Genomic DNA, 26,610 nt, shown 5'->3' on the forward strand with positions numbered 1-26,610 from the left:
GTTTAAAGGAAGTAAAGCAAAGTGTGCTGCCAAAATTTCTACAGGAATTGTGCCAGGAAGCATATGCTGAATAATGTAACAACATACTGCAATCGCTTTGTTATAATTGGCTGTCTGTGTCCTTAATTGAGAAGGCAGTTGTCTAGAAACAAAACATTACACAATCGGCAGGCATGTAAGCATTCTAAGACAAGGAATGCAGGTTGAATAATTGACGAGTACGTAGTGCCCTTCTGTTTACAAGAGAGCCAAATGGATGCACAAACAAAGGGGAATATGGTTTGTTTGGATCACGAAAAGATGCAATGAAATATTTGCACTGTTTTGTTGAGCATATGCTCTTCTAATCATTCTGATGTTTTGTTGTTCCATGAACTTCCTCATTTAAAAGGGAATGGTGTAAGATAAAGAGAATCTTAATTTTAACCTGTGTGATCCAATAGAAGTATACAATTTGTCTTTAGTTGTAAAATAGGCTTCCAAACAAATTGTATTTTTTTTGGAGATGAGTGGGGCACAAGCAGGATGAAATTCAAATAAGTGTTTGTTCTTATGTAAATGTGCACAACCCCACATCTTCTGCAGTGGCTGTGTTCCTACCTGCTGGAGTGGTCTTAGGGGTAGTTGACTGGTAGTTGTAGTTCTGATACTCCCCTGAGAGTTAGTCTGGAGAACTCTTCAGGGTTCTGTCTGGTATGCAGTGTTTAATGACTTTGTGAAGCTGCTGGGTGAAATATCTGTTGTTTTGTAGTATAACAGCATCAGTGTAACATTGTTGTGGACTGGATGACTGTCAATAAACGGAAGTTGTATTCAGGCAGGCAACAAGTGAATGATAGTGGGCCAAATCTTTGTAGTTAAGGCAAGGTTATTTAGGTGAAGCTGAAATGAGATGGTAAATTATATGAAACAGTCCTCAAAACCATCACCACTAGTACCACAAACTAGAGGGCATGCTTTCAACTGAGCAGAGAGTCACTTTTCAAGTGATGCTCCGAATAACTGTCCTCCTTCACTTAGCACAGTGTCTTTTCTAGTTGCTTTTGCTGGTGTCTCTTCTTCACCTCTTTTCATGCACTTCATGAGCCCTTTTGGGACGGGGCGCCATGTAATTATTTAACTTTATCTGTAAAGTTAAAGTTTTTTGTTTAAAAGCCGTATATAATTAACTATACCACTGTTTCTCAAACTTCCCGGGAGATTTACTCCCATAAGTAAGTCTTTGCGGGGGTGGGGGCAGAGGCAGCAAAGCGATCCCCAGGAAAATGAAAGTTCCAAGCGTGATTAAACTGGAACGTTGACTGTTTAGAAGCCGCAGGGAACCCTCAGAGCGCTCCGCAGGGCTCTGCACACCCCCTGAACCCTGGGAGCACGTAAGGTTAGTTGAAAAATAGCCCCCCTTCCCCGCAGGTGCATGATCCTGAGGATCGCTTTGCTGCCTCTGTCCTCTGCCCCTGCCCCTTAAAGGGAATGGGGCATTGTTGCACAAACTGGTCGGTCACAGCCCACCAGTTTGAGAACCAATGAACTATACCATTCCTACTATGATTGTGACATGCTGATGTTATTGCACTGTGTTTTTGTTCTGAACAGTGTTCCGAGTGAATAATATGTTCACTTCCATTTCTCATTAAGTTGAGAGGTGAGATTTTGGAATATTTGTGGGATTGAACATTACTTTGGTCCGTTTTCTGTTTCCTACATGAGATATGTAAGCTTGTGTACTACTCTTTCTGAGCCAGGATAAGTTCTCTCAGGGTTGGTATCATATAATGGTTTGGATCATAGTACTGGCCCAAAGCTTGGCCATTTGAAACACCTGAACATCTGAAACACCATGTTGATGAATCAGCACATCTGTGGATCAAGTGATTAATAACCTGCTTTTCCAGAGTATAGCTAAATGAGCAATCATAGAATTTGAGTCAGTAAGTATAGTACTGATCAAATGTTTACTGATGAGTTACAGAAACCAGGCCTGTTTTCTCACTGATCTGCCAGCTAGACGTTAACACATGTTTGAGACTGAATGTGGTATCCTACTGAATAGAAGGGAGTCAAGGACTAGTTCCTTCCTAGGTGACCTTGGGCCAGTCACTGTCTCTCGACCTCACCCTCCTTAGAGCTTTTGTGAGTACGAAAGGAGGAGAGGAACTATGTATACCACCCTGAGCTCACTGGAGGAAGGGTGATATAAAAATGTTAAAAATAAATAATGTAAGTTCCTTATTTTATTTATTTACAAATTTATACCTTGCTTTATCTCCCTTATATCATTCAGAGTGACTTCCAGACATGTTTAAAAACTTATGCAGTATCATTTTTTTAAAATACAAATATTAAAAAACTCAGTGAGCACCTTAAAATCTCATTTAAAGCCAGGAGCAGATAAACCAGCAGAAGACAATTAAAAATTGCAGCATAACCCCCCCCCCCATATTAAAAAACTTAAAAGGATAAAGTAAAAACGCATGTTTTTAGGCCTCACCAGAAAGGCTCCAATGAGGCAGCAGTTCATAAACTAAAATGAGGGAAGGAATTCCACAGAGTTGGTGCCACCACAATGAAGGCCCTTAGAGATCAAGCCAACTCTGGGAAAGAGTGTTAATGTTTTCCTGCTTAGTAGCTGCTATTTATAGCAATCCATTTATAGCTTAGGAGGGATTTCATTTATATCAGAGATGAAACCACTCAGGCAAATGTGATAATTTAGGCTAAAATTTGTTTGCTTTCCAAGACATGGAACAGTAATTCTGGGGAACTGGTTGTATAACCAGCTGTGTAAGGTGATACTAAGAGTCAAATTTTTTCTCTTAAATACTTCTTAACCTGTGAATAAAAACTAGGAGCAAAGATTGACAAGACTCAATAAAAAAGATGTATCCTTCAGAACCACATTTTCGGGTGCCTGGACCAACGTGCTAGAGTAGGTGTAGAGAGACCAAGACCTCTGGCAGTTTTCTGCAATTTTCCTGCCATGGGGAAGAATATATAAATAATGGCCCATTTCTCCTTGGTATGCTTTACAATTTTTGTTACATTACTACAGCATATGTTAAGACAGCCATTTTCTACCACTGTGCCGTGAGACACTGGTATGTCACGGAAGGTCTGCAAGCGTGTTGCAAGAGTTTGGGGGAGGGTCATTTGTGCCACGGGGGATGTGAGCCCCTGCTGTTAATGGGTGTTCCTTGTGAATTGTCATAAAACTCTTGGTGTACCTTGACAGTTTTAGCGCCTTGTCCGTGTGCCATGAGATGAAAAAGATTGAAAATTGCTGCATTAGGAGAATTTGAACAGGAGTGCCAAACTATAGTTTGTGCTCACAGAGAAGGGTTCTTGGCACCCTTCTGTCCCATGTTTACAGTGTGTGTATTGTTAAAGCACATGGTGCCTGCTGCGTGTAACTTGACAGTGGAAATTGGCTTGGAAAAACTGCAATGGAAAAACCGTCTAATTTAGAAATGCAAATGTAAGAGATAGCAAATTAGGAGCATGTGTAGTTTCTATTGATGTGGAACAACAAGCATGATTATTCACTTTAAAAAGCATTTGTGTTTAGAAAAAGGAGGGAGGGGAAGGGAAGAATCAGGACAAATAATGTTTTGAATCTTCTTGGATCATTATTTCCTGCTTAGTATGAACTTCCAAAGGTTAATCTTGAACTTAGTTTTGTGAATGCTGTTCTTGCAAAGTAAAAGCTCATGAATTTGTTTTAAGCTACTTTATTTACAAAGTACTGTGCGTATGAAAATCTAAGGAATGTTTATGCATGCCTTTTTGAAGATAGCATGGAACGGAAATGTCATAGCAAGCATAAACTGGGTTCCTATATAGATAACCATTTTAAAGCATGTTGTGGCTAAAAGTAGTGCATTTTACTTTAAATGTTAAAAAGAATCCCTGTGTGTAGAATGAACAAGAATGAATTAAGAGTTGAAACATCTTTCTCATTCTTGTTATCTCTTCACCACTTCTATAAGGTGGGTGCTAACACTGTTTACATAATGATAACTAGAGAGACTTGTACTGCAATTCTAGACAAGGTTTCTATGGAAATAAATTCTATGCTCACTCATACAGGATGTTAGGACTGCAGTATTATTTGCAAGTTACCTCTGATTTTTATAAGAAGCCCATAATGTCTGAAGAATGAAATACTATGAAGTTCTTGCTGTGAACATGAAAGGCCTATAATCTTGAATTGCACATATTTTTTCTGTATACTTTATCTTGGCAGATACAAACACAGTGCATTGAATATGCTTGGAAAATGCAACAAAAATATGAATTGGTTTTGTTGTGCTTGCATAGGGACAGTAATGGAATTCCTGAACTTTATTTTCAAATAAAGACACTCTGACAGTAATTCTGTGGCTCAGTCTAACCAATCTTTATGTGAATAGTTCCATTGTTGCCTTAAGTGACTGCTTGCATAGCTATGGCCTACTTGTGAAATCCGTGTATTTACATTGTCATGCTCTTCTGTGATAGTCGGGAGTTGTACTTGCTAAGTTGCTTCACAACCTATTTTGGAGAGCTACATGCACATGGTTTAAAGCAATAAAGCAGCATTATCAACTGGCAATTGTTACAGGTTTGTTTTGTCCCTGACTCATTGCATGGGCTGGGCTTATTTGTTCTGGCAAAATTCTTTCAGAAGTCTTTGGTATATTAGCTGACAACATTTGTGTCTGTGCAAAAGGAAATAGAATTACTTGGGGCGCAGTCCTAACCTGCGCTGTTACAGCCAAGCCTCAGTGGCCTGTGCTGTGTCCAGTGCAGGTTAGAAGCAGGCTGGAGGTCACCTCGGGGTAAGGAGATATTTTCCTCCTTACTCCATGTTGAACCCCAGCCAACCCTATTGGGTTCCGGCTAGTTAGCAGGTGCAAATCTGAGCAGCCTGTGTAAGGCTGCCAGACCCAGTAGTGGAGTTTAGGATATGGCATGCACCACTATGGCTGATCCTACCACCTCCCAGGGCTGCTCCTCCCCGGTGCCACCCTCCCCCTGCCCAAACCACCTCTGCCCTTCCCTTGCCCAAACCACCCTGGAACATCCTCCCATCATCCTCTCCCACCCCCAGTTCTGCCTGGCACAAACTTGCCTCCTCTGGCCAGTGCAGGGGCTGGATCTTCCCAGCACATTTGTAAATGCTTGGGAGCCAGTGCAGGCAGCCTTCTCTGGCTCAAATCATGGTGAGGATTGGGCTATCTGAATTACAATAAAGATTTTTGATCACTTTCAATTTCCTGGCTCTTGCATCATTGCAGTTGTGCAGGCTGAGAAACACTGCCTTAGCAGTTGTGCTGCCTTTTTGCTGACAAAAGCTGGTCTGTCGATCTATTTGCTGTCCAACAGTACTGAAATTATCCTGGAGTCCAGAACTGTCTGTTTTATTCCCTTTGTGCCATTTCCCCTCGGATGTATACAGTATCAGTGCATATATCTCAAAGTGAAAATGTTTTGCCCTGCTAGCAGCAGTAGTTGCAAATCATGATAAACCTGCTGCTGTGAATGATGCTTCATTTCTTATTGCCTCAGTTCTTAAACTCCTTGAGACCCAAGGTCTGCTGTTGCAGGATGGGGGTGGGGAAGGCAACAGCACAGTCCTGGATCACACACCTACTGGGGATGGAAGGAATTTTTAACTTAAATCCAGCCAGTGCTGGAGTCCTGCGGGGTGGGGGTGGGTGTCCAGGGAGCCCTCTGCAGGGGTCCCAGGGCCTGCAAAAGTCTAAACCAGCCATTTTCAACCACTGTGCTGTGGCACACTAGTGTGCCACGAGTGGTCAACAGGTGTGCCACAGGAATTTGGGGGGGAAGATCATTTATTAGTGGGGCCAATCAGGGTGTGAGCCCCCCACTGGCATCATGGTGTGCCTTGTCAATTGTCAAAAACCTGATGGTGTGCCTTGACAATTTTAGCGCCTTGTCAGTGTGCCACGAGATGAGAAAGATTGAAAATCACTGGTCTAAGCAAACAAAAATGGGCACTTTGGGTTTGCACAACAAAACCAGTAGTGCCCCCTTCTTAAAAGACTTTTGCAGGCACGGAGAGCCCTGCGGAGTGACCCCCGGCCCCCCAGGACTGCAGCACTGACTGCAGGTAAGTAGAAAACCTCCCTCCTGTCCCTGGCAGCAGCGCAATCCTGGGGATCTGGCAGCTGCCTTCCCCCCTTCCCTGCCGTTTTTAATGGGCCAGTGGCAGAGTTTCTCAGGCTGGGGCCTTGTGACACCCCAGTTCAAGAACTTCTGACAGTGAATGAGAAAATGAGAACTGTACTGCATCTGTTTTCTGTTCATATAGATCAGAATACTATTTCCTGAACTCGGGCAAATATGACAAATTCCTAGATAGAAGAGATCCTCACTCCCTGTAACTACCCTCTTTGCTTCAACACGTGTTTTGGTAATTCCTTTTTGGATCTTTCTCAGCTTGTCAGTTCTGTGATTGTGAGGTTTCCCCATTCATTCATAATCCCATGGAATGAGCCATGGTAAGCATGGACTTTGGTCTGCTTTGCTAACCTTCCCACATTTAGATTCTATCTGTGATTTCTATTATGCTGCTGAACACATTGTTTTGATGCAGAGCCAGCACCAGATTGAGCAAAAGGGATGAGATGTCAGTGGCAGTTCTTGGGACCAAACTAACCATGGAGACTGAGTTAAAAGTAGTTGCTGAGACCATTCCTATATTCTGGAATAAGGGAAGAATGATGAATTAATATCTTTCTCTTTTTGTCAATCCAGGTAAGAGCTTCTGCTCAGTATTCTCAGTTTACACTGTCTACTATTTTAGAAATAAAGTAAATCACCTATAGTAGTGGTTTTCAAACTGGGACATCACGACGCCCCAGCCTCAGAGCCCTGGGCAATTCTCCCTTAAGGGGCAGGTTGGAGGGGAAGGCAGAGACATGATGCCCAGCATCGTACCTCTGATTGGGGTGCAGGGGAGTGCTGCCACTCACTGCTGCTTGCAGGAGCCTCCCGGGGGTTGGGGGAGCCTGGCGCCAGCCTCAGCAGGGTTCCTCACACAGCGCAGAGCCCTCCAGAAGGCGATCGCGACCGCTTCTGGTTTCTCAATTGCAAAACCGAAGTGGTTGTGATCACCTTCTGGAGGGCTCTGCGCTGCGTGGGTAGTGCTGCTGAAGCTGACACCAGGCTCCCTTGACTCTCGGAGGCTCCTGCAGACAGCAGTGAGGGGCAAGTGTGCCCCTGTGCCCTGATCAGGGGCATTATGCTGGGCATCATGTCTCCGTCTTTCCCCCACCTCCACTACCTACAGCACACTTAGTGGCTCTTAAACTCTCTGAGAGAGAGTTTGGAAATACTGCCCTATAGATATATGCTGGTTTCATAAGGGGTGTCCAGCAGAAAGCTCCAAATTATATTAAATAATTGTAGTTGCTGCAGGAGAATCTAGAGACATGTCTTCTTGTATAACGAAACCCAAGGTACTTATAGTCCTTTATTAACTTTCATCTTTTTCTTCTTTCATCTTCTACTATCCCCACCATCCTATCAAACTCTGATCGGGAATTGGTCAATTCTCTACTCTGTGAGAAGAGTAGGGGAAGGTCTTTATTAGCAGTCTCTATTTTCCAAGCATTTACAACATCGGAATTAAACACAATATGAGCATGTCCTTCTTCTTTTTTGGGCTACTTGGAGACTAAAAGCCTACGAAGTTTGCAACCATGTAGCATCCTTATTATGCCACCTTTGTCAGTTGTGTAAAAGTGTGCGGGTGGGGGAGGTGGCAATAAGTTCCGAAACAAAATGCAGAAATAAATGCTTTGCTTTTCAGATTTTTGGCCAAATGTGACTTCTGATGATCTGCCATTACTTTGCCTTATTGTTCCATAATTCTGTTTTATGGAGAGTAAAGTTGTGAGCAATGACTAGAGGAAAAAATAAGACTGGAAGTGAAATATTTGATCTGTGTACATCCACCATATTTTTATACTCTGTTGCACTGTTGTCAGGCTAGGTTATTTGTAATCAAAGGTAATTTTACAGTGTGAACAGAATTCTGAAAAATGGAGTACATGAAGTAGGTTTTAGATTTGCTTACAATTACTTCCATGTTTTGTGGCATGTCCTAAAACAACTGGTCTGTTCAGAATTATCTCACCTGTCCTGTGTCTTCCTTGCATAATAGTGCAGTACGTGACATAAGAGTACTGTACAACTTCTCAGAGTTACACAGTGACTTGGATCCAGAAAGTTACTCAAGTATTCCAAATGACTGGACCATGTTCAATAGAATCTTAGGTTTTTTTCCGCCCCTTGAAGTGCAAATCTTCATGCCTGATCAAACTGCTTTTCAACTTTCCTGAGAATTTGAGAAGTTATTTGTGTTATAGCATGAGGAACTGTCACCAAAGATTCTACTAGGCAAGCCTCTTTATTCCTTCACTATGAAGACACTTTGCATACTGTTTTGTCTGCATCTGTACTAACATCAATCAAGAAAGCCCGGAAACAATCACATAACTTCATGTTCATTACTATCTCATTTCTTGCCAATTTACTTTCAGAAACCTTTACCTGAAGATCAGGCGTGTAAAATACTTTCCCCATCACAAGTTTCTTCCTGCAGTGCATAGGTGGAGGAAAACAGCAGGATAACATTGTTTTTGCCCCCTACTTCCACCCACGCCATCTTAGAAATTTCACAGACATGTCTAGTTCCTTTAGGGCCTGTTTAATCACATCTCTGTTTGCAGCATGATCAGGAGCGGAGCTCAGTCTTGCATTCTTCCTTTCAGTTTGAATGTTAATATTTACAAGTAGTGATGGGGGGGCAATTTTAGAAGCAAGAGAGTCCAAGAACCAGTTTAATCGCACTTTGCATAGAAGTAGCAATGGGGGGAAGTCTGCTCTTACCCTAGGTATGTGCACTCAAACATTACAAAGGTGAAAACATGGCTTTGCCAGCTATTTTTTTCCATACTGTTCTGGAAGACACTATAGTTTTCTGAGCCATAATTCTAGGCAATGACAGCTGTGGTTGGGAGACTTTTAGATTTTCAGTGATAAAGCCTCCTGAAACCTTTGCAAATGCAAGTGAAGTTTTTGTTTCTTAATCTCATGTTAGAGTTAAAAAAGGAAGTAAAAGTTTGTCCTTGGAAAAAGTGCAAGTCTGTAAAAAGCAATGGCATCAGACTAGCTAAATAATTATTTGGCCTGAAGCTGCATTTTTCTATAACTTGCTATCTGTACAATTTGAGTAAAATGTGGTTAACCACACTGAGAGTTTGGTCAGCTGTAGTGAATGAAGTGACAATCTCCTGCAATTACTCTTTGTTCTGTTTTTAGCATTCACTGTAGAAAGTGCTTTTTTTAGCTCCAACCACAGTTCTGGAAGTAGCATATACCTTCCTCTTTTGCCAGTGGAGACACAAATTTGACAATGGATCAGTAGGTAGAAGTGACAGAAAACTCTTACTGGCTTTCACTTTCCTTGGCTGGGCAGTAGAAGTGATTTATTCATTCCTCAACATTTCATATTACAGTATTTGAAATATTAGTGGAATGAGGACCCTGGCTGCTTGTTTTCAACCCTTTCTATTTCATTTTATGAGTTTAAATGTAGATATCTTCGATGTGGGTGGCCAGAATTCATGGACAAATTTATGGACTCCAATTTCATTCAAGACCCTAGAGTCTTTGAAACACCCATACACACTGGTGACTTACTTAAGCTGATTCCTTGAGGGCACCCACCTGCACGGTGGCTCTGGCTGCCACCGGGTGCATAGAATTGATTGTTATGGCATGGAAGGGAGAAGCAGCTGATAAATTGTGTCTATTTTCACCGTACCCAAACATCTCATGAATGTTAACTATATATGGAGCTTACTGTGCCTTACTGAAGGTTGAGGGAGAGATGCTGAGAACAACACCGATAACTTGGCTGACAAATTTGGAACTGAGCATAGAATAGAGGCAGTGGCGACTGGGTGATAACGAACTCTAATACTGAGGCCAACAAAAACTTCTCCATTGGAGCTTGGACAAATTGTCCACCCTGAACAATTGTAGTGCATTGATTAGAGCTTCTGGGTTTCAACATTGGCATTGTAGCCTGAGGAAGAGACTGAAGTGGTGAAATATCAGAAGAACTGAATAGCAAGGGAAAGGTCAACAGATATAAAGATAACTGAGTTGTCAAAATGCAGCAATGAAAGGAGGGGGCAACCGAGATATATCGGGCTACGTTTATTTCTGAATTAAAAGGTCTTGTTGGGTCTGTTAGAATAATGAAAATGAAAACCATTGTTAGTTTAGATACTTCTGGATTTTCATCCTGGATGAAGACCAATACAAACTCTTTATCTGGTTTTATACCATATTCAAGTAAATATCTTGTGCTGTTTTCTTGGCAGTTAAAGGCAGCTGCATTTTTTAATCTTCTGGTGGTATTTTCTGCTAGAACGTAAATGTTATGTTCTGTTTTGAATGCTTTTTATGTCTCTGTTACCCAACGTAACCTCTTGTTGCCTTTTCGTTTGGTTCTGTTTTGACTTGCTCTTCGTTTACCACTCGCTCATTTTTTTGATCCTGCACATATCCTGCAATATGCACATATTTTAGGAGTATGCATATGCAAAGGGAAAAGAAGTTCATTTTTGGTGCTCCTTGTGAGGATTGCTTCATGAGAGGGTGTTCTAGTTCATTGCTGCAACTGAAAGCTTTTATTGGCAAGGTTCCTCATATCTGTCCAGACATCAAGAATATTGCAGAAAAGGTGGTATTCCTTTCACAAAGTACTGGATTTTCTGTAAGGACACCACCTAGGGCAAGATGCAGGTTGCAGCAACTATTTCTAATATGTTGTTGAACATATTCCAGGAAAATGTCTATTGTTGACATATCCCCGGGATTGTGTCCACATTTCCCCTTTATCTGGAGCAAGAACATTTAGTCTGAAGGAAGTGTTTTGGATGCAGTTAAGAAGAAATAATTAAGATCCAGAGCCTGAAATTCCATATGACGGAAATGATTATGTCCAGGAAATATGCAAAGTTGAATTCTGGAAGTGCAAAACAAAAATGAAGTGAAATATTACAGGTGCTAGTGTAGACACACCTTTAGACAATATTAGAATTATAAAAGTAAATGTATTTCATATGAACAAATGAGACTGTCCACATGGTTGAAATGAAGAAAAGCCAGCATTTTAGTCAGCACTATCTCTTAGTGCTGACTAAAATGTGACTTGACAAAACATGTTTATCCCTATCTTTGGTGGCAGGTTCTCATCTCATATGGTTGAAACTAATTATAGTCTTAAATCGTCTGTCAGTTTTGGAAAACTCAATGTGGGTGTGTAATGGTAATTTCTAAACTAACCATACTTGCATTCCTGAGTAGATCACTCATGCAAACATTAAGGAAGAGAATGAACCTTAACCTTCTGTCTTGATTGGGGAGGAAAAAGAGGCAGTCGGTTCATGCAGATTCTGGAATGGACTCCAGACAAATGTTGTTGATTAAACAGAAAGTTACAAAACACATTTCTTCGTACAAAGTGTTAAATGGCAAGATTGGTTCTACTTCCCAATGATGGGATGCCCATCATAAAAAATATGACCATGACTGGCCACTCCCATCTGGCTTTGTCCTGTCTTCCTTTCTCTCCCTCTGTCTTTCTCTGTCCTTTAACTCTTCTTTTCTGGTCACTGCATTGTTTGCACTACTGCTTCCTTCATATAACTAATTATGGGCTACATTGAGTTATAATGTTGATGTGTTTTTCTATCAAAATTATTTTTCAGAGTACCTTTACTAATGCAGATAGTGCCAGAGCTAGATCATTGATCTCACTGTAGTTTATAGGTGATTATAGTTGCCTTAAATTTAACCCCATGTTTTTCTTATCTTGCAACTCAAATTCTTTGGTAATACAGTTAAAAACAGCGTGGACCCAATCCTATCCAACTTTCCAGCACTAATACAGCTGCAGTGTAGTCCCATGATGAACAAACTTTCCCTTATTTTGTGGAGGCCTTTGTGACTATGCCCCACCACAGGATGCAGTGCACACCCTGTTGGCATGACTGCTGTGGCACTAGAAAGTTGGTTAGGATTAGATTCTGTTTCACATTAAAGCCACCCCATCCTTTGGTTTCATATGCATACAGAGGAGTAGATGTTTCTTCAGACCTGCTATAGTAATCAAAAGGAGTTGCTAGAAAATTGTGAGCCTTTTTGAGTTAGGGAATCAGATTCAATTTCTTTGCTACATAAATTGAGAGAGAGAGAGTTGCTTTATACAACATATAGAGATCTTACGTAGTTGGGATGATTGTTCAAGTGAGACTTATTCAGGTTGTTTCTGTGATATGTTTGTAAATAGAAAAGTAGCTATTCTGTGAGCTATCCATCTTTGTGAAAAAAGAATTTCGTTATTAGGCTTGAGAAGATATGTTTGCAGCATCTGATAAAGAGAACTCATTCACAAAAGCTTATGCCACAATACATTTTTTAATCTTGAAGGAGTCACAGGACTTTGTAAGTTGGGTCTTCGTTTCATAGTGCACTACATAAATATACATATCTTTCTTGTGGATCTCTTTATGAAGAAGGTTTGTCAGTGGTGCTCCTGCTGGTATAAAATCATTGGACGTCAGCTGATTGAGCAGCTGTGTTATAGGATTCCAACTAAATATAAAAAATACTGAATATGTGTTCTGGCATATGCATTTATCTAAATATCTTGATTGTGTTGCAATCTTGTCTCTCTCTAACCCTTCTCTTTTCATTTCTTTCTCTTCTTTTTTGTTCTTGTTCATGCATAAAAGAAACTATTCACCAATCAATTATTGCAATTCCATTTAGTGAGCATGCGTTCATAGACAGGGAAATGATCTTTTAAAAATATTCTTCATTAAATATTCAGATTTAATATAAAACTCATTGCTTTTAGCACCTTTTTGCTATTTATGTTAACATCTATCATTAATACAAAAGAGAATGTGAAAGGGAAACATTTGTAAAGAGAATAAGCACTCTGATCCAGTATAAGCTTCATATTAATATTAGAGTATTGATGCAGAAGCGTCATATGTGAACACTGTGATAGGCTCATTTCAGAGGTAATGTCAAGTCACAATTTAATATGAGGAGACTGTGTCTGGAAAAGAGCTTCAGGCGCATGTGCTCCTTTTTCTCCATACTCACAAGAAATGTGTTGCTTCTTGGTTTCTTGCAAAGCACAATTTTGCCATCTATATCTGAACTGGCGAGCAAGCTATGGCTTTTTGTTTGCTTGCTTTCTCTGTAAACTAGGATTGTGAACCAAGGTGACATTCTGATGTGTGTTCTTGATTTGACTGGTAGGAACAAACTATACTTGCTGGATTGGATATAAAAAAATAAGGAAATAACAAACTATTTTGTGTTCTCAAGTGGAGGGGGGATGCTATCCTATGTCCCCATGCAGGCTTGTTCTTGTAGTTCTGTTGCATCTGAACGAAACACAGACTTACGCTCTTGGACTTGTGTTGCTTCTTGCTCCCTAGCTCAGTAGGTTTGAAGCAAAACAGTAATCTGAGGACCTGGTGATATATTTATTACGCATACTAGTGTGGCAATATGGATTTGACATGTAGCAGACTTGCCAAGAAGGCTTGGTCACCACATTGCTAGTCACTGATCCCGTCACTTTATGGTTCATTCATTCTCCAGTTTCTTATGTGAAGTGCATGGAAGTAGCAGCCTGTTAGAATCTGGTAATTTTATCTTCTAGATCAGAGTTTCCCAAACTGTGGGTTTGGACCCACAAGTGGGACACGAACCAATTTTGTGTGGGTTGCAAAAAGTTTTTGAAGCATTAAAACTTTGCAAGCACCCTTGCCCAGTTTGAAGAAGAAAATTCTTAGCTGGACTGCTAACCTGTGGTATGAGGTAATCTTTGTAATCCCAAATTAAGATGTCATATTTTAAAAAGTAGATCCTGGTGCTAAAAAGTTTGGGAACCACTCTTCTAAATTATTTCCTTTTGCTGGGTGGAGTTTGACATTCAGCAGTGTGTAAACTGTTTCAAATCTTTAAGGGCTCAAAGAGTGACACTTGTTACAAAGTGTTATTCATAAACTGGTATAATCATATGTCAGTTGCTGTTCTAAATTCCTTTAAAATGTAGCCCTTACTCTGTTATTGAGAGCAGGGCTGAGAGTATTACATTCCATTATAGTAAGATGTTTGGATTCAAACCCAGAACATTTCCCTTTATGTTGATTTAAATTCCTTTGAGTTTCAAAAACATTTGGCCAAAGCTAAATGGATCTTGCCTGTTCCAATAGGGGAGATAGACCATCATCCAGTTACGTAATGAGCCATAAATAAAAGAGGGAGGAAGGGGGCATTCACACATGTCAGAGGGGTAGATCTAAAGAGGGGATTGCTATGTCCTGTGGCCTGCTTTTGATCCTTTAATCATTGTTAAGGGTTCTGTTGTGCGCCACCCACATGAGAGAGACATTCCCATAATTAATGTAGGACAAAATATCTTTCTAAAGCAGTCAAAAGGGGTTTCTTAATGTTCTACCTGCTTCTTCCTCCCACCCTAATGGCTGTTCCATAGGTCTTTTCATTGGAACATGATCGATACACTTTAAGCATTTCTGAGACAGGGCCACTGTTTGAGACACATGTGTATTATGGTAATCCTTCCAGTTTGTAATAAAATTTAAAGTTTAAAGTAAAATCAACTTTACTATTACAGGTTGGCCCTAGGTATCTGCTGGGGTTCTGTTTCTGGAACTCCTACATATGCCGAAATCCACAGATAGTTGAATCTGTGAATTTTGGGCCCCTGACAACCTCCAGAGTGACCAAAGTTGTGTTCTGGTCACCGCAGGAAGTTGTTCTGAGTCTCACAGAGACCGTGCGCAACAACCTGTAGCCTCTGCAGGCCTGAGAATGCATGTTTTGGGCAAGAACAGCAGCTTCTGGTTTCTTATGGAAACTGGAAGTGATTTCATATGCCTTTAAAGGGTATTCTGAGAGCCAGGGCAGCTTCTGAAACCCTCAGCAGCTTCTCTGGCATCAGAATGCCTTTTAGACATATATAAACATCCAGTTTCTCAAGGAAACCAGAAGTTGCATTTTGTTTGCCCGAAATGAGCATTCTGAGGCCTACAAAGGCTGTGGGCGGACACGTGTGGCCTCTGTGGGCCTCAGAACAACCTCTGGAGCTCTCTGGTCGCCTTTGGAGGGTCCATGTGGGACCTCCCCCATGGGTGCAGAACCTACGAATTATGAAAACCATGGATACCAAATCAGCAGATAATGGATAATGAGTGCTGACCTGTATCACATTTTTGTATAACTAGACAATTTTAGTGCTATGTTGCTTGCTGTCTTTTTGTTCCATTCTTCTAAATTTCTGTTAAATCTGCTTTATCTTGATTGGATTAAGATTGTTTTAGGGATATAGGATTGCATGGCAGCAAGAGTAGCTATAACTCTGTAGATGGGATCCATTTTGACAACACTCAAGTGTTACAGACGGTGACTGCATTAGAATTTAATGAGAACCTTTTGTGGCTACAGGAGCTTATGGTTTGTAGGATGCAGTCTAGGTAGGCTAGTTTCTGTATAAAATTTCTTGAAGCATAATAAGATCAGTGAGGCTTACTTTCATGAAAGTATATTAAGATTCCAGCTGTAATGTGAGGGTACTGTGTCTTGTCCCATATTAGGGGAATTCAGTGTACTGTATGTAGGCCTTGTGTGATACATTCTTAATTAGTATAACTTAATTATGTGTTACTGCTCTAGTAAATTTGGTCTCTATGTTGACTCTGTGAGGCCAGTTTACAATAAGACCCATAACTACTATTAACTTCATAATTTCATTGTTAATCTTTGCCTTTATGAAAAAAAAAACCAAAAGTCTATGTATAATTATGAGGTAAATGACAGAAATTAGCCCTTTGAAGAAGCTGAATAAGCTTTATTTAAAAACAAACATGCTAGAAAGAAGGGGGGGGGGGAACTGAACAAAAATTGCATCTAGAAAGTCAAACTGCGTTCTCAACCACCTTTGTCCTGCCTGAAAGCATATTTGAGCCCCCTGGTCCTAATTATGCTATATAACAAATGATATAAAATATCTTAACTTTGATTTTATTTGTGAATATTACAGACATACATACCATTATCGATATTTAGGATTAGGGTGAAAAATTATAGGAAGGCCTGAAGTACATACATAGCTGGTAAAGATTCCCTCCTAAGCAGTTGCCTTATTGCGTTCATGCTCAAAAGTTATATGTTGAATCTATTTCTTTCATGGCCACATATAGGAGGATTCCTATATAGAAATAGTCCTAAAGAAAAATAGGAGGATTCCTATATGTTGGAGGATTCAGGCAGAGAAAAAGTGTGACGATGATTGCATTAAAAACATGAGAATGCTGGCTTTAACTGGGAAAATTGAACACAAGAGTAGGTAGTTGAGCTTACAGCCTCATCCTATCTAGGATTGGGGTGTTGGGGGCAGGGCTTTACAACAGCTGAGTCTTCCACTGTCTTAAAATGGCTGCCAAGTGCAGTGTTCCAACTCCACCACTGGACCCTGTTGGACCAGGAAAGGCAGTAGTGGAGGAGAAATGGGTCAGGGAGGGGGTGGATCCAGTGACAGTGGCATGCACCGGATCCTATCCCCTTTATTTCAAGCCTTCCTGTCCCTTATTCCTCCTCAGTTTTTCACCAGCTACAGAGCTGGTGCAGTTACAAGGAGACCCATTGCAGAGTGGGAAGCTTACAGAAGCTTACAGAGTAGAATAATTCTCCTTTCTACTCTGAAGCCTATGGATCCTCTCCCCCCTGCCATTGGATACAGCACGCTATTTTTTTGGTGTGGCTGCATCAGCAAAGGAGGGGAAGATTAGGATTGGTGTGTCAACATAAATCTACAGTGTACAAAATTAAGTTACTAAAGCCACTGACATCCAAATTTCAGAAATTTGGCATGCTAAACATTTATTTTTCATGGGGCATGGTATGTAATTATATTTTTAAAAATCTAAACTTGATAATTTTATTTATTGAAATTTGGCAGTCAGGTGCACTTTGAAAGCTATAACACAGTGATTCTCAAACTTTTTAAAGGCCCTGGAACAGGGGTGCACAAACCTTTTGGCATATCATCTCTCTGACACTGTTGGGGGCTGAAAAAAAAAGAATTTACATTTCAAATTTGAATAAATTTACTTAAATGATTATATTAGAGACTAAACTTATGAATGAATTCAGACCAGTTCATAAGCACTTTCAAACACAGAGAGAAGGGGGTTTGCGATATTTTTTAAAACCAGGAAGGGAATTCCAAGAAGATCCCATGTACGAGACCGGGGGGGGGGGGGGAAATCACAGAAGCAGATATTTTGGGGGAAGGTTGCAGGCAGAAAAAAAAGGGATAAAAGCAAGGAACCGGTTTTTTTAAATAGAGTTGCACTATTCAGGCAGAGTAGACATGAGGGTGAATGGCGCAGCAGTGCTATGGACATGGCAAGGGAGCTGGCTGGGAGGGGGTGGCGGCACGTGCTGCTACTGCTTCAAGGTTGCAGCCATGCTGGAGCGCTCCCTTGCCTGCCTGCTCGTGGTTTCACTCTCCCTCACGTGGGTGCAGACCTTCTCTCTGTCACACTCTCCACCTGCAAGTCTTGCATTACCTTACCAATATAAACAACCTTGCGCGCATGCTGGGCTGGTTTTTCCTTCGCTGCCTGGTGAGCTTCACAGATGCAAAGCTCAAGGTAGCGGAGGGAAAGCCATACCCGGAGCTCTTGCATTGGGCCAGTGGGGGCTCTGGCAAGTCTTCAGCAGGCCAAGTGTCCATTGGAGATGGGCCTCCCTGTGGGCCAGATGGGGAGTCACCTCCCTAGGCCGGATGTGGCCTGCGGACCAGGGTAGAGCAGACATTTTCAATTTTTTTCATCTCGCGGCATACTTGACAAGGCACTAAGATTGTCAAGGCACACCATCAGTTTTTTTTGCCAATTAACAAGGCACACTGTATTGCAGGTGCACATCAATTATATAGGCCAACACACATTTTGCTTCCTTAAACGTTACACCAATTCCTGGGTATATTTGGGGTGCCGATTCCAAAAATGGCATCAGTTTTGCCCTAACACGACTAGTTTTGGAGACACAGCATAGCCTCTTTAGTGAATGGTTCAAGCAGCTCCCTCATGAGGAAGCCATGGTGTAGGCTTCCTCATGAGGAAGCTGCTTGAACCATTCACTAAAGAGACTATGCTGCGTCTCCAAAACTAGTCGTGTTAGGGCAAAACGGATGACATTTTTGGAATTGGCACCCCGAATTCATATCAAACCACCATAAAGTTTGGGAAAAACTTTTCTGACCCTCAATTTTGTAGGCTTGCATTATTTACAGCACACCAATGTGCTGCAGCACACTGGTTGAAAATCATTGGCCCAGAGTCTGCTGCCTGATTTACAAATGCCAAGGGGTTGGGCATAATGGTGGTTGGGCAACAGTGCTCCACTCCTCAAGTAGCAGATTGTTGAGTCCTTGATGCACATAGCCTAATTTGCCCTGCCAGTTTCACGAACCACCAAAAATTGGACCCACTGGTGAGTCTAAGAACCACTGTATAACAAATGTAACAATCAAAACTAAATGGTTAACAATTAAATATTTTGCATTTGGTTTTGCTTGTTGGTTTAATGTGTTTTTACTAAGCATTGGTAAGATATGTATAACAAGGACCAAACTACATATTACGCAGGAGATTAATTTTCATATCTCTGAACACTTTTACTTGTGCTTAAAAGCAACTGTGGAAAGTTCTTAATTGGAGCAGCATTCTAGCGAAGAGGTTTAACCTTGCCTCCTATGTCATTTTTGCAAACTTAATCCTTCTGGAAGTGCCTCTTTGCTCCACCAGGAAATAAATTTTTTGCAGAGCAAAGGGGTGTAGAGGAAAGGGGTGGAGGCAGATTTAAACTGGAAAAAGAGATGAGTGGATATGTTAACTCCCCCATCAGTGCCAGTGGTTCTGATAAAAAAAAACCCCACAGTTGCTTTTCATAAACAGTTCGGGAGATCCAATTATGGATCTCCCATGTAATGTGTAATTTGAGTGTTGCACAGAAGTGCTTTTTGTTTAATGCTATGGGATTTGTGGATTAAACAATGGAAATGGCTCCCCCTCCCTGTTTCTTTGTTAGACTCAAGTACTAGTTTATAGAAATGTTTTGGCCTGGTTCCATTAATCATAACAATTTACTTTTAGGAAGCACCACCTCTGTTCCTATTGCTGGTTTCCTGTCTTGCTGAATTAGTTACAGTGAGAACAAAACAAATACATTCTGCTTTTCTCTGTATGTGATGTATTTTCACTGATTCCTGCTGAATTTTTGCAACTTCTATCTCCTACGCTTTGCAAGCATGTAAGTGGTATATAAGCTAAACTCGTTTGCACCTTGTTATTTGCCTAACATGCACTGCAGAATTTGTATTCATTGACAACCTTGGCATTTTTAGGTGGTGTATTCATGAACACCGCTTATGTCATTATTATTATTCAGAATATTTATATATCACTTTTCAACAAAAAAGTACACAAAGTGGTTTGCAGAGAAAATCAAATAACTGAATGGCTCCCTGTCCCAAAAGGGCTCATAATCTAAGCTTCATTTGTTTTCAGTGGGCAGGAAATGTGTATGGGTGTAATTGCCATGGCATGGAATCTGACCTTTTGATGTGGAATATGATGGTCTGGCAGAATCTTAAGAATCTCGATTTGCACTAAAAAAAAAATCTCATTGAGAGAGTAAATTCACAGCATATCCAGTTCTTATAGTTAAAATATTAAATCACATAGAAGAATAAATTGCAGTAGCCAGTGTGCTCCTTTGTGAGTTCTCAAAGTGAGTAGCTTCTCTTTGATTATTTTGTCACTACCATTGCAGCTGTGTTTGGAAGATAGTAATTCCAATTGCCTTCGGACTTCCAGGCAGGATTAAAATTTTTTGCGTCTGCATAGCTCTTAAGGATATCGCTTTCAGCTGTGTCTTGTTGAACTATAAATAATTACAGCATGATGTTTTGGGTGCCTAGTCTTTATCTCAGACCTGATTATTCTTCCATATTCCAAGTGAATATATCATCTCCATAATGCTGGGGGAGGGGGGATGGCTATTTCCTTGGGACCACAACTTTTGGTAGTTTCTCCTAGTTCTGCGTTTTGTATCTTTGGGAACAGTTGGATATTGAATCTCTCCAGGTGATCCCATAGCTGCCATTTATTTGAAGCAAGTCCAACTGGAGGGAAAGGAAAAATTAAACAGATCACATAATGTGAGAGCCTTTACTGTTGAAAGGAGAATGGGCATTGTAGATTATTAAGCATTTGGGGAACTATGTGCATAGGTGGAAGGTGAGCTGTCCTTCAGATGCAGGAGTTGGCAGAGTGACATGAAACACAGGAATGGGGCAGGTCAAGCCCTGCTTCTCTGCTATATGTTGGGCAAATCTATGTTCATGAATATGTTAATTGAGCTATAATCTGTGCCCTTCCTAAATGACACAAGTGCTCTGCTTAGTTGTAATCATGGAGTATTAATGGCTGTATCAACCAATTAGTGGGTGCTTCTTAGGAGATATCCAAACTGCAAATGGAAAACTTGATTTGTTTGTCTCTTTGTTTTCCTCTTGGCAATTTAAATCGGGGATAGGCTAATTTTGTTCTCAAGCGGCCTGATGTTTTACTATAATTCCAGTGTCTACATGTATGTGAATGTGGAAAAAGTTAGCGAGTAGGAGTGTGTAATTGGGATCTCTTAGTAGATAATTGTACCAAGAATCACAACAGACTAGGTACTAAGTTGGAAATTGGTCAGTGGTCTGTCTGCTGCCCACCCATTAATCAAAACATCTATGTTAAAATAATGGCAAATGTTCATGAGAGATTTCAACTATTTGTATTCAGGAGATGTATATAGTTAAGTAATGTTGGGAAAACTCCTTTTGGCTCAGACTGGAATTGGCTTCATATTTATGAGCTTTCTCAGCAAGGGTTTGGGAAAAAAACCTGCTTATTTTCTGAAACTTTCCCCCTTGCTCATTGGTTCCCAGATTGTGAGCCATAGCTCTCTGGAGAGCTGTGGAAGCCAACCAGAGGAGCTGTTGAATGAAAAACCTGCTGTCCTTTACAATGTATAGGATTGTAGCCCTAATAGGGAGTCGTGGCCAATGTTGCAATAGGTCATGTGAGTCACCAGTTGAAAATGTTTGGGAACCATTGCCTTGGCTTGTAATTTTAATGTATCCATGCCGATGGTGCCTTTTCACATTCATACACTTTCATATTGTTCCTGGGAATTGTACTTTGTCTTAATCTGCTTTTCCCCTTCATCTTATAGCACCACCATCTCATCCACTTGGAAATTCAACTACACCTTAGACCAGGAGTGTCCAAAGTTTTTGGCAGGAGGGCCACATCATCTCTCTGACACTGTGTCAGGAGCCGGGGGGGGGGGAATTAATTTACATTTAAAATTTGAGTAAATTTACCTACGTTTACATAAATGTATATATTAAAGATGAACTTATATGAATGAATGAAGGTCTTGCAATAGCTCAAGGCCTATAAAAGGCCTTGCACAAACCAAGGCTGGCCTTTCCTTTGCTGCCGCTACTGCATCACAGATGTGAAACTGCAAGCAGTGGAGGGAGACCTCATCCCACAGCTCATGCAAGAGGTCAAACAGTCACCCTCATGCTGAGAGTAGTTGCGTCAGGCCAGTGTGGGCTCCAGCAAATCTCCAGAGGGCCAGAGGCTCATTGGAGACTGGGGGCACCCTGAGGGCTGCATTGGGAGTCCTCGAGGGCCGCAAGTGGCCCAAGGACCGGGGTTTGGGCACCCCTGCCTTAGACAATTGAACCAGGGAAGGCTTAGATCTGCCTGGTAGGCAAAACTACACAACATGTTTGCAAGGAAAGCACTGAGAGAACTGACCCAAATAGAAAAGATATTGGTTAAACAAAAAAAAAAAAGTCTGCTTCGTTTAGTGGTCTTATGTTTTTCAGCAATCTGAGAGAGCTTCATCAAGGGTAGGAGGTTAACATTCAAGATTGTCTGCAAATGTGTCCAGCCAGTATTTCCCAGTGTTTGTTCTCTGCCGTACCATTCACATCGTCCACCTATTCAGAGTACCGCTGGAAGAAACTGGCGATGACATGATGACATCATCACCAGTTACTTCTGGGAGGAGGTCATATGCGGTGCAACAAACACCAATAAGAGGCTCAGGTTGGACAGGAGGGCTTTTCGAGTGCAGAAAAGCATGCTTTGGAGTCTCCTGTTGCTTTTTGATGTGTTGTGTTCCTAGTCTCACTGCTGGACAGCAGGTGCTTAGGGGTTCAGCGAGTACCACCAGACACCATCTCAAGTACCACTGGTGGTATCCATAACCACTTGTTTTCTCTCTATTCAGCAACTGGCTTTGGGTGCATGCCTTGCTGAAAGTTGACAGTGCTTGCAGAATCTTGTTTTGAGCTAGAGAAGAACTCGTGAAGAAAACAGTTCTCAATTTGTAATACATTAGAGCTAGACAGATTCATTTTAAAAAGTGTGCTGAGTAAAATTTTCTCATGTTAACAGCCAATTTTAATATTTTACTAAGGAATCTAAAGTTGCATAAACTTTTATGACACTTTAAACTTTCTACACAAGTTTGTTGTGGTCTATAATGTTGCAGTCCTGTATACATTTTCCTGGAAGTAACTCCCACTGGACACAGTGGAACTTGCCTCTGACTAGACATGCATAGAATTGCGCTGTAATTCTTGTAAGAGACAATACTTGATTTAAATTGACTCAATCCCAACAATTTCCTCAGCTGATTCTTAAAGGCTCATTTGAATCAGACCAACATGCTTGTATCTGATTTTTTTTTAGACCTTTCAACTGCCCAAAGAAAGTTTGCCCACTCGCTGAGAGACTTTAAATTTGAGTTTATTGGTGATGCGGAAACGGATGATGAGCGCTGTATAGGTATGTGAGTGCAGTGGCAATGAACATACAAGATCCATTTTTAATTTTCCTCCCTCCACTTTTCCTTGTACTATACCATGACCTGTTGTTTGTTCCTTACAGATGCATCCCTTCATGAATTCTCTAACTTTCTGAAAAATTTAGAAGAACAAAGAGAAATAATGGTAAGTCCTCAAAGTTTATTTTAAATAGCAGATGATTTCTAAAAAAGTATATTTATATTTGGGTTTTATTGCTTTTCATTTTGTTTAACAGAGGCATCTTTGCATCATAAATATGCTGATGACAAGAGAAATTTTGTTGCTAACACACAGTAGAATGTAGTCCTGTTTGTTTTGTATATATTCCCCTTTTAGTTTTCAGTGCCCCAAAAATTTCTTCTTCATCCAGCAGACCCTCTTGCAAGTTTTTTTTGTCTCATCTCTTCCTCTTCTCTTAAGGCTATCAGCAGTGCTGGTGTACTTCTGTATCTTCAAGATATGGGTTCAGCTTATTTTCAGCCTAGATCGTCTTCCAAAATCCTAGATGCGCATGACCAGAATCATCTTGCTGGAATCAGAAAGTGGTTGGGCTGCTTTGGCCACTGCAACCAAGGATGGTGGAGAAAATAAATGGCAGTGGCCCGGGTAGACCAATGGTCTGATTTCAGATTATGATAGCTTTATATGTTCACCTTTTGTTCATTGACTAAACTGTTCAAACTAGCTATAGTGTTTGTAGATATGAAAATATGAAATTGATTAAACAAAACATACTTTAAAAACCGTTGACAGCATGAGACTTCATGAAGAAGTGTTTTCATGTTTCTCATTATTCCCTTTGTTTCTGTGTTTTAGTGAGAGGGAGGCCATGACCTCTTTGCCCCCAGTTGAGTTTTTAGTAAAAGCACTGAGTGGCCTATTGAAGGCTCTCCCTTTGTGGAAATGTTTATCTGAAGCCAAGTGTCTTAAAATCTTATTCAGATTAAATAAGATGTGAGGAATGAAATTAATTTAAGTTGAAAGGCTGGCTTCCTCTATTAAGACCTCATTGCAATGATATTTACAAATTCAAGAACAGCTAGACGATTTAGAAAAATTGCAGTTTTGTCACGCTGTTAGTTCAGTGCATGTTAATCATGTTAGTGTTTTTCACTGGAATATAAGAATATAAGAATTAATATGCTTTTGAAAGAGAATTTTGGGCTTAATTTAGAAATTCCCATAAACCAAGTGTTGTTGGAACACTTAGATAAAACAGAACAAAACATAACCCTGCAACTTTGTTAAATGTCCTAGGACAGATATTATCTGTCCCAGGACAGATATTAAAAAGGATATTTTTGACCCTCAGGGACATTTTTGAATGAAATCCAAAAAGTCAAGTTTAGCTGGTTTTGCTGGAAGCTTATTTTTGTTTACTTGAAGGAATGCAGCCCTTCTAAGTAATAATGTGAAACGGGGGGGGGGGGGGAGAGAACATTTTTTTCTATGTAACTTAAAAGTATTTCCTTAGCTACAAATAAAGTATTGATCTCCATGAAATATCATTTGCAATAACCTTTGCAGAATGCCTACAACAGTGGTTCTTACACATTTAGCACCGGGGCCTACTTTTAAGAATGAGAATCTGTCAGAACCCACCAGAAGAGATGTCATGACCGGAAGTGATATCATCAAGCAGGAAAATTTTTTACAATCCTGAACTGCAGTCCTTTCCATACTTATCCCAAAATACATGGCTGTATTTTGTCCGGTTGGAGAATAGTCAATTTAATACTCTATTTTAGGTTGTAAGGGCATAGTTCATTTGGAATGGAATGCCTCTAAAGCCTAAAAAAGTGGTTAAAATTATTATCACCCTCGACTCTGCATGCCTGTACATTCCTTTTCCCTTACACATGTGTAAAGGTTGTAATTCAAAGCATGTAGGACAGATTCCTAAATTTCATATGTTTCAGCACTTGTGTGCATAAAGATGTTTATAAAGATTCTAAACTAGAATTTTGAGCTTTGTGTTTAATAAGGAAGATTCAAACTCTGCACAACCTAAGAAATTGCAAAAATATTCAAAGCAACTTTTTTTTGCTTTTTCCATTGCCCTCTAATCACACAGTTCAGAAAAACCTATGTAAAAGTCCTCTAAGCCTGTTTCTCAAGGCTTATTTTGCAGCTTTGGTTCATAAAGATAGATAATCTGGGGAAGGATCTGATTGGTTTTAGGTAGTGCAGGGAGCAAGACTAGGACGAGTCACAAGGGCTGGTGGGAGACTCACAAAGAGAGTCCACCTAAGCTTTAGCTTCGTTAGGTTGGAGATCTTCCCTGGCTTGATCAGGCCTGCTCAGGAATTATATTTCTCTTTTGCTGCTGAGGCTCTGAAGCATTTTTGAGCTGTGTTCTGTAAGCTATGTCAGGGCCAGCACAGTTCTCTCCGGCCTGAATGATCGACCCTTGGGAGTTTTTCCTGTTCTAGAACTGTAGTTAATATCCAGGAGTTGGTGGCACTGTACTCCAAAAATATAAAATTTGAGAGGGCACTTCAAATCATGCGAAGAATTGGACGGTAATGAAAGTGAAAATGATACTGAATAGACTTTGCACTTGAGTCTAAAAGATGCTTGTTTTTTTATGTGTGAGTGTGTGTACTACCACAACTCTGTGTGTTCCATGGAGCTTCCCCTAAAGGAAAAATACAAAATTGTATTGGAATCCTAAGTATTGTGCTAGGATAAATTATACATATAATGTTTGCCTGCATATATTACAGATTTTCTCTACTCTGTCTTTTTACTGCGCTAACAAGCCAAATCAGGGTTTCTCAAATTGTGGGTTGCGACCCACCAAGTGGGTCGCAAGCTGATGTCAGGTGGGTTCCGAGGTGGTCTGAGCCACCATCTTGGAATCTGGCGATTGAAGTGGGCACCGCCATCTTGGAAACTGGAGCCTGGCAACATAGACTGCCGGCTCCACCTTTGAAGCTGTTACAGCCTTTCCCTGGCAGTAAGCTCCTCCCAGGAGCAAAAGAGTGGCTGGCACAGGCGTGAGGCTGTGCCTGCTCCTGCTCCTACAGCATGAGTGGAAAGCATGTGCTTCTTGATTTGGAGGTGGGCTTCCTGTTTTGCTTTTGTTTGTGCCTGGAAAGGCAGGCACTTTTTTTTCTTTGCCATCTCCCCTCCCCCTTAATTATTCTGGGCAGCTGAGCTGGACCTTCCCTGCCAAGGCAGTGCAGAGAGGCAGTCAGATCCTGCTTCTGTTATTACTTGCAGCAATCGTTGGGAGGGGGTGGCAATTCTCTTTTTGAATGGCTAATCTCCCCTCCTTAATTATTCAAGATAGCTGAGGGACCTGTCCTTGCTCCTTTCACCCCTATTTCCTTCCAGAGCAGTGCAGAGAAGCAGCTGAATCCCACTTCCAGGCAGCACTGCCTGCCTTTGTTATTACTTGCAGTGATTGCTTGCTTCCAAGTGCTCTCTGTGGTCATTGCAGGAGTACGGTAGGGGTCTCTTTCAGTACCAGAGCCATTTCTCTGCATGTTTCCCTGCTAGTTGGAATAACAAAGGGAGGCCCCTGCCACCACCCC

At 40.9% G+C, this 26,610-nt stretch overlaps 1 protein-coding gene across 2 annotated transcripts in view; it reads left to right on the forward strand.

Moving 5' to 3' along the window:
• ARHGAP10 (Rho GTPase activating protein 10) overlaps positions 1-26,610 on the forward strand; it is a 142,664-nt gene that overhangs the window by 22,269 nt on the left and 93,785 nt on the right. For both annotated transcript variants that reach the window (XM_066632876.1, XM_066632874.1), the window contains exons 2-3: positions 22,956-23,051; positions 23,154-23,215. In XM_066632876.1, the coding sequence (XP_066488973.1) occupies positions 22,956-23,051; positions 23,154-23,215 (158 nt within the window). The remainder of the gene's footprint in view (positions 1-22,955; positions 23,052-23,153; positions 23,216-26,610) is intronic.

The sequence above is a fragment of the Tiliqua scincoides genome, chromosome 6 (genome assembly GCF_035046505.1).
Source record: "Tiliqua scincoides isolate rTilSci1 chromosome 6, rTilSci1.hap2, whole genome shotgun sequence".
Classification (NCBI taxonomy): domain Eukaryota; kingdom Metazoa; phylum Chordata; class Lepidosauria; order Squamata; family Scincidae; genus Tiliqua; species Tiliqua scincoides.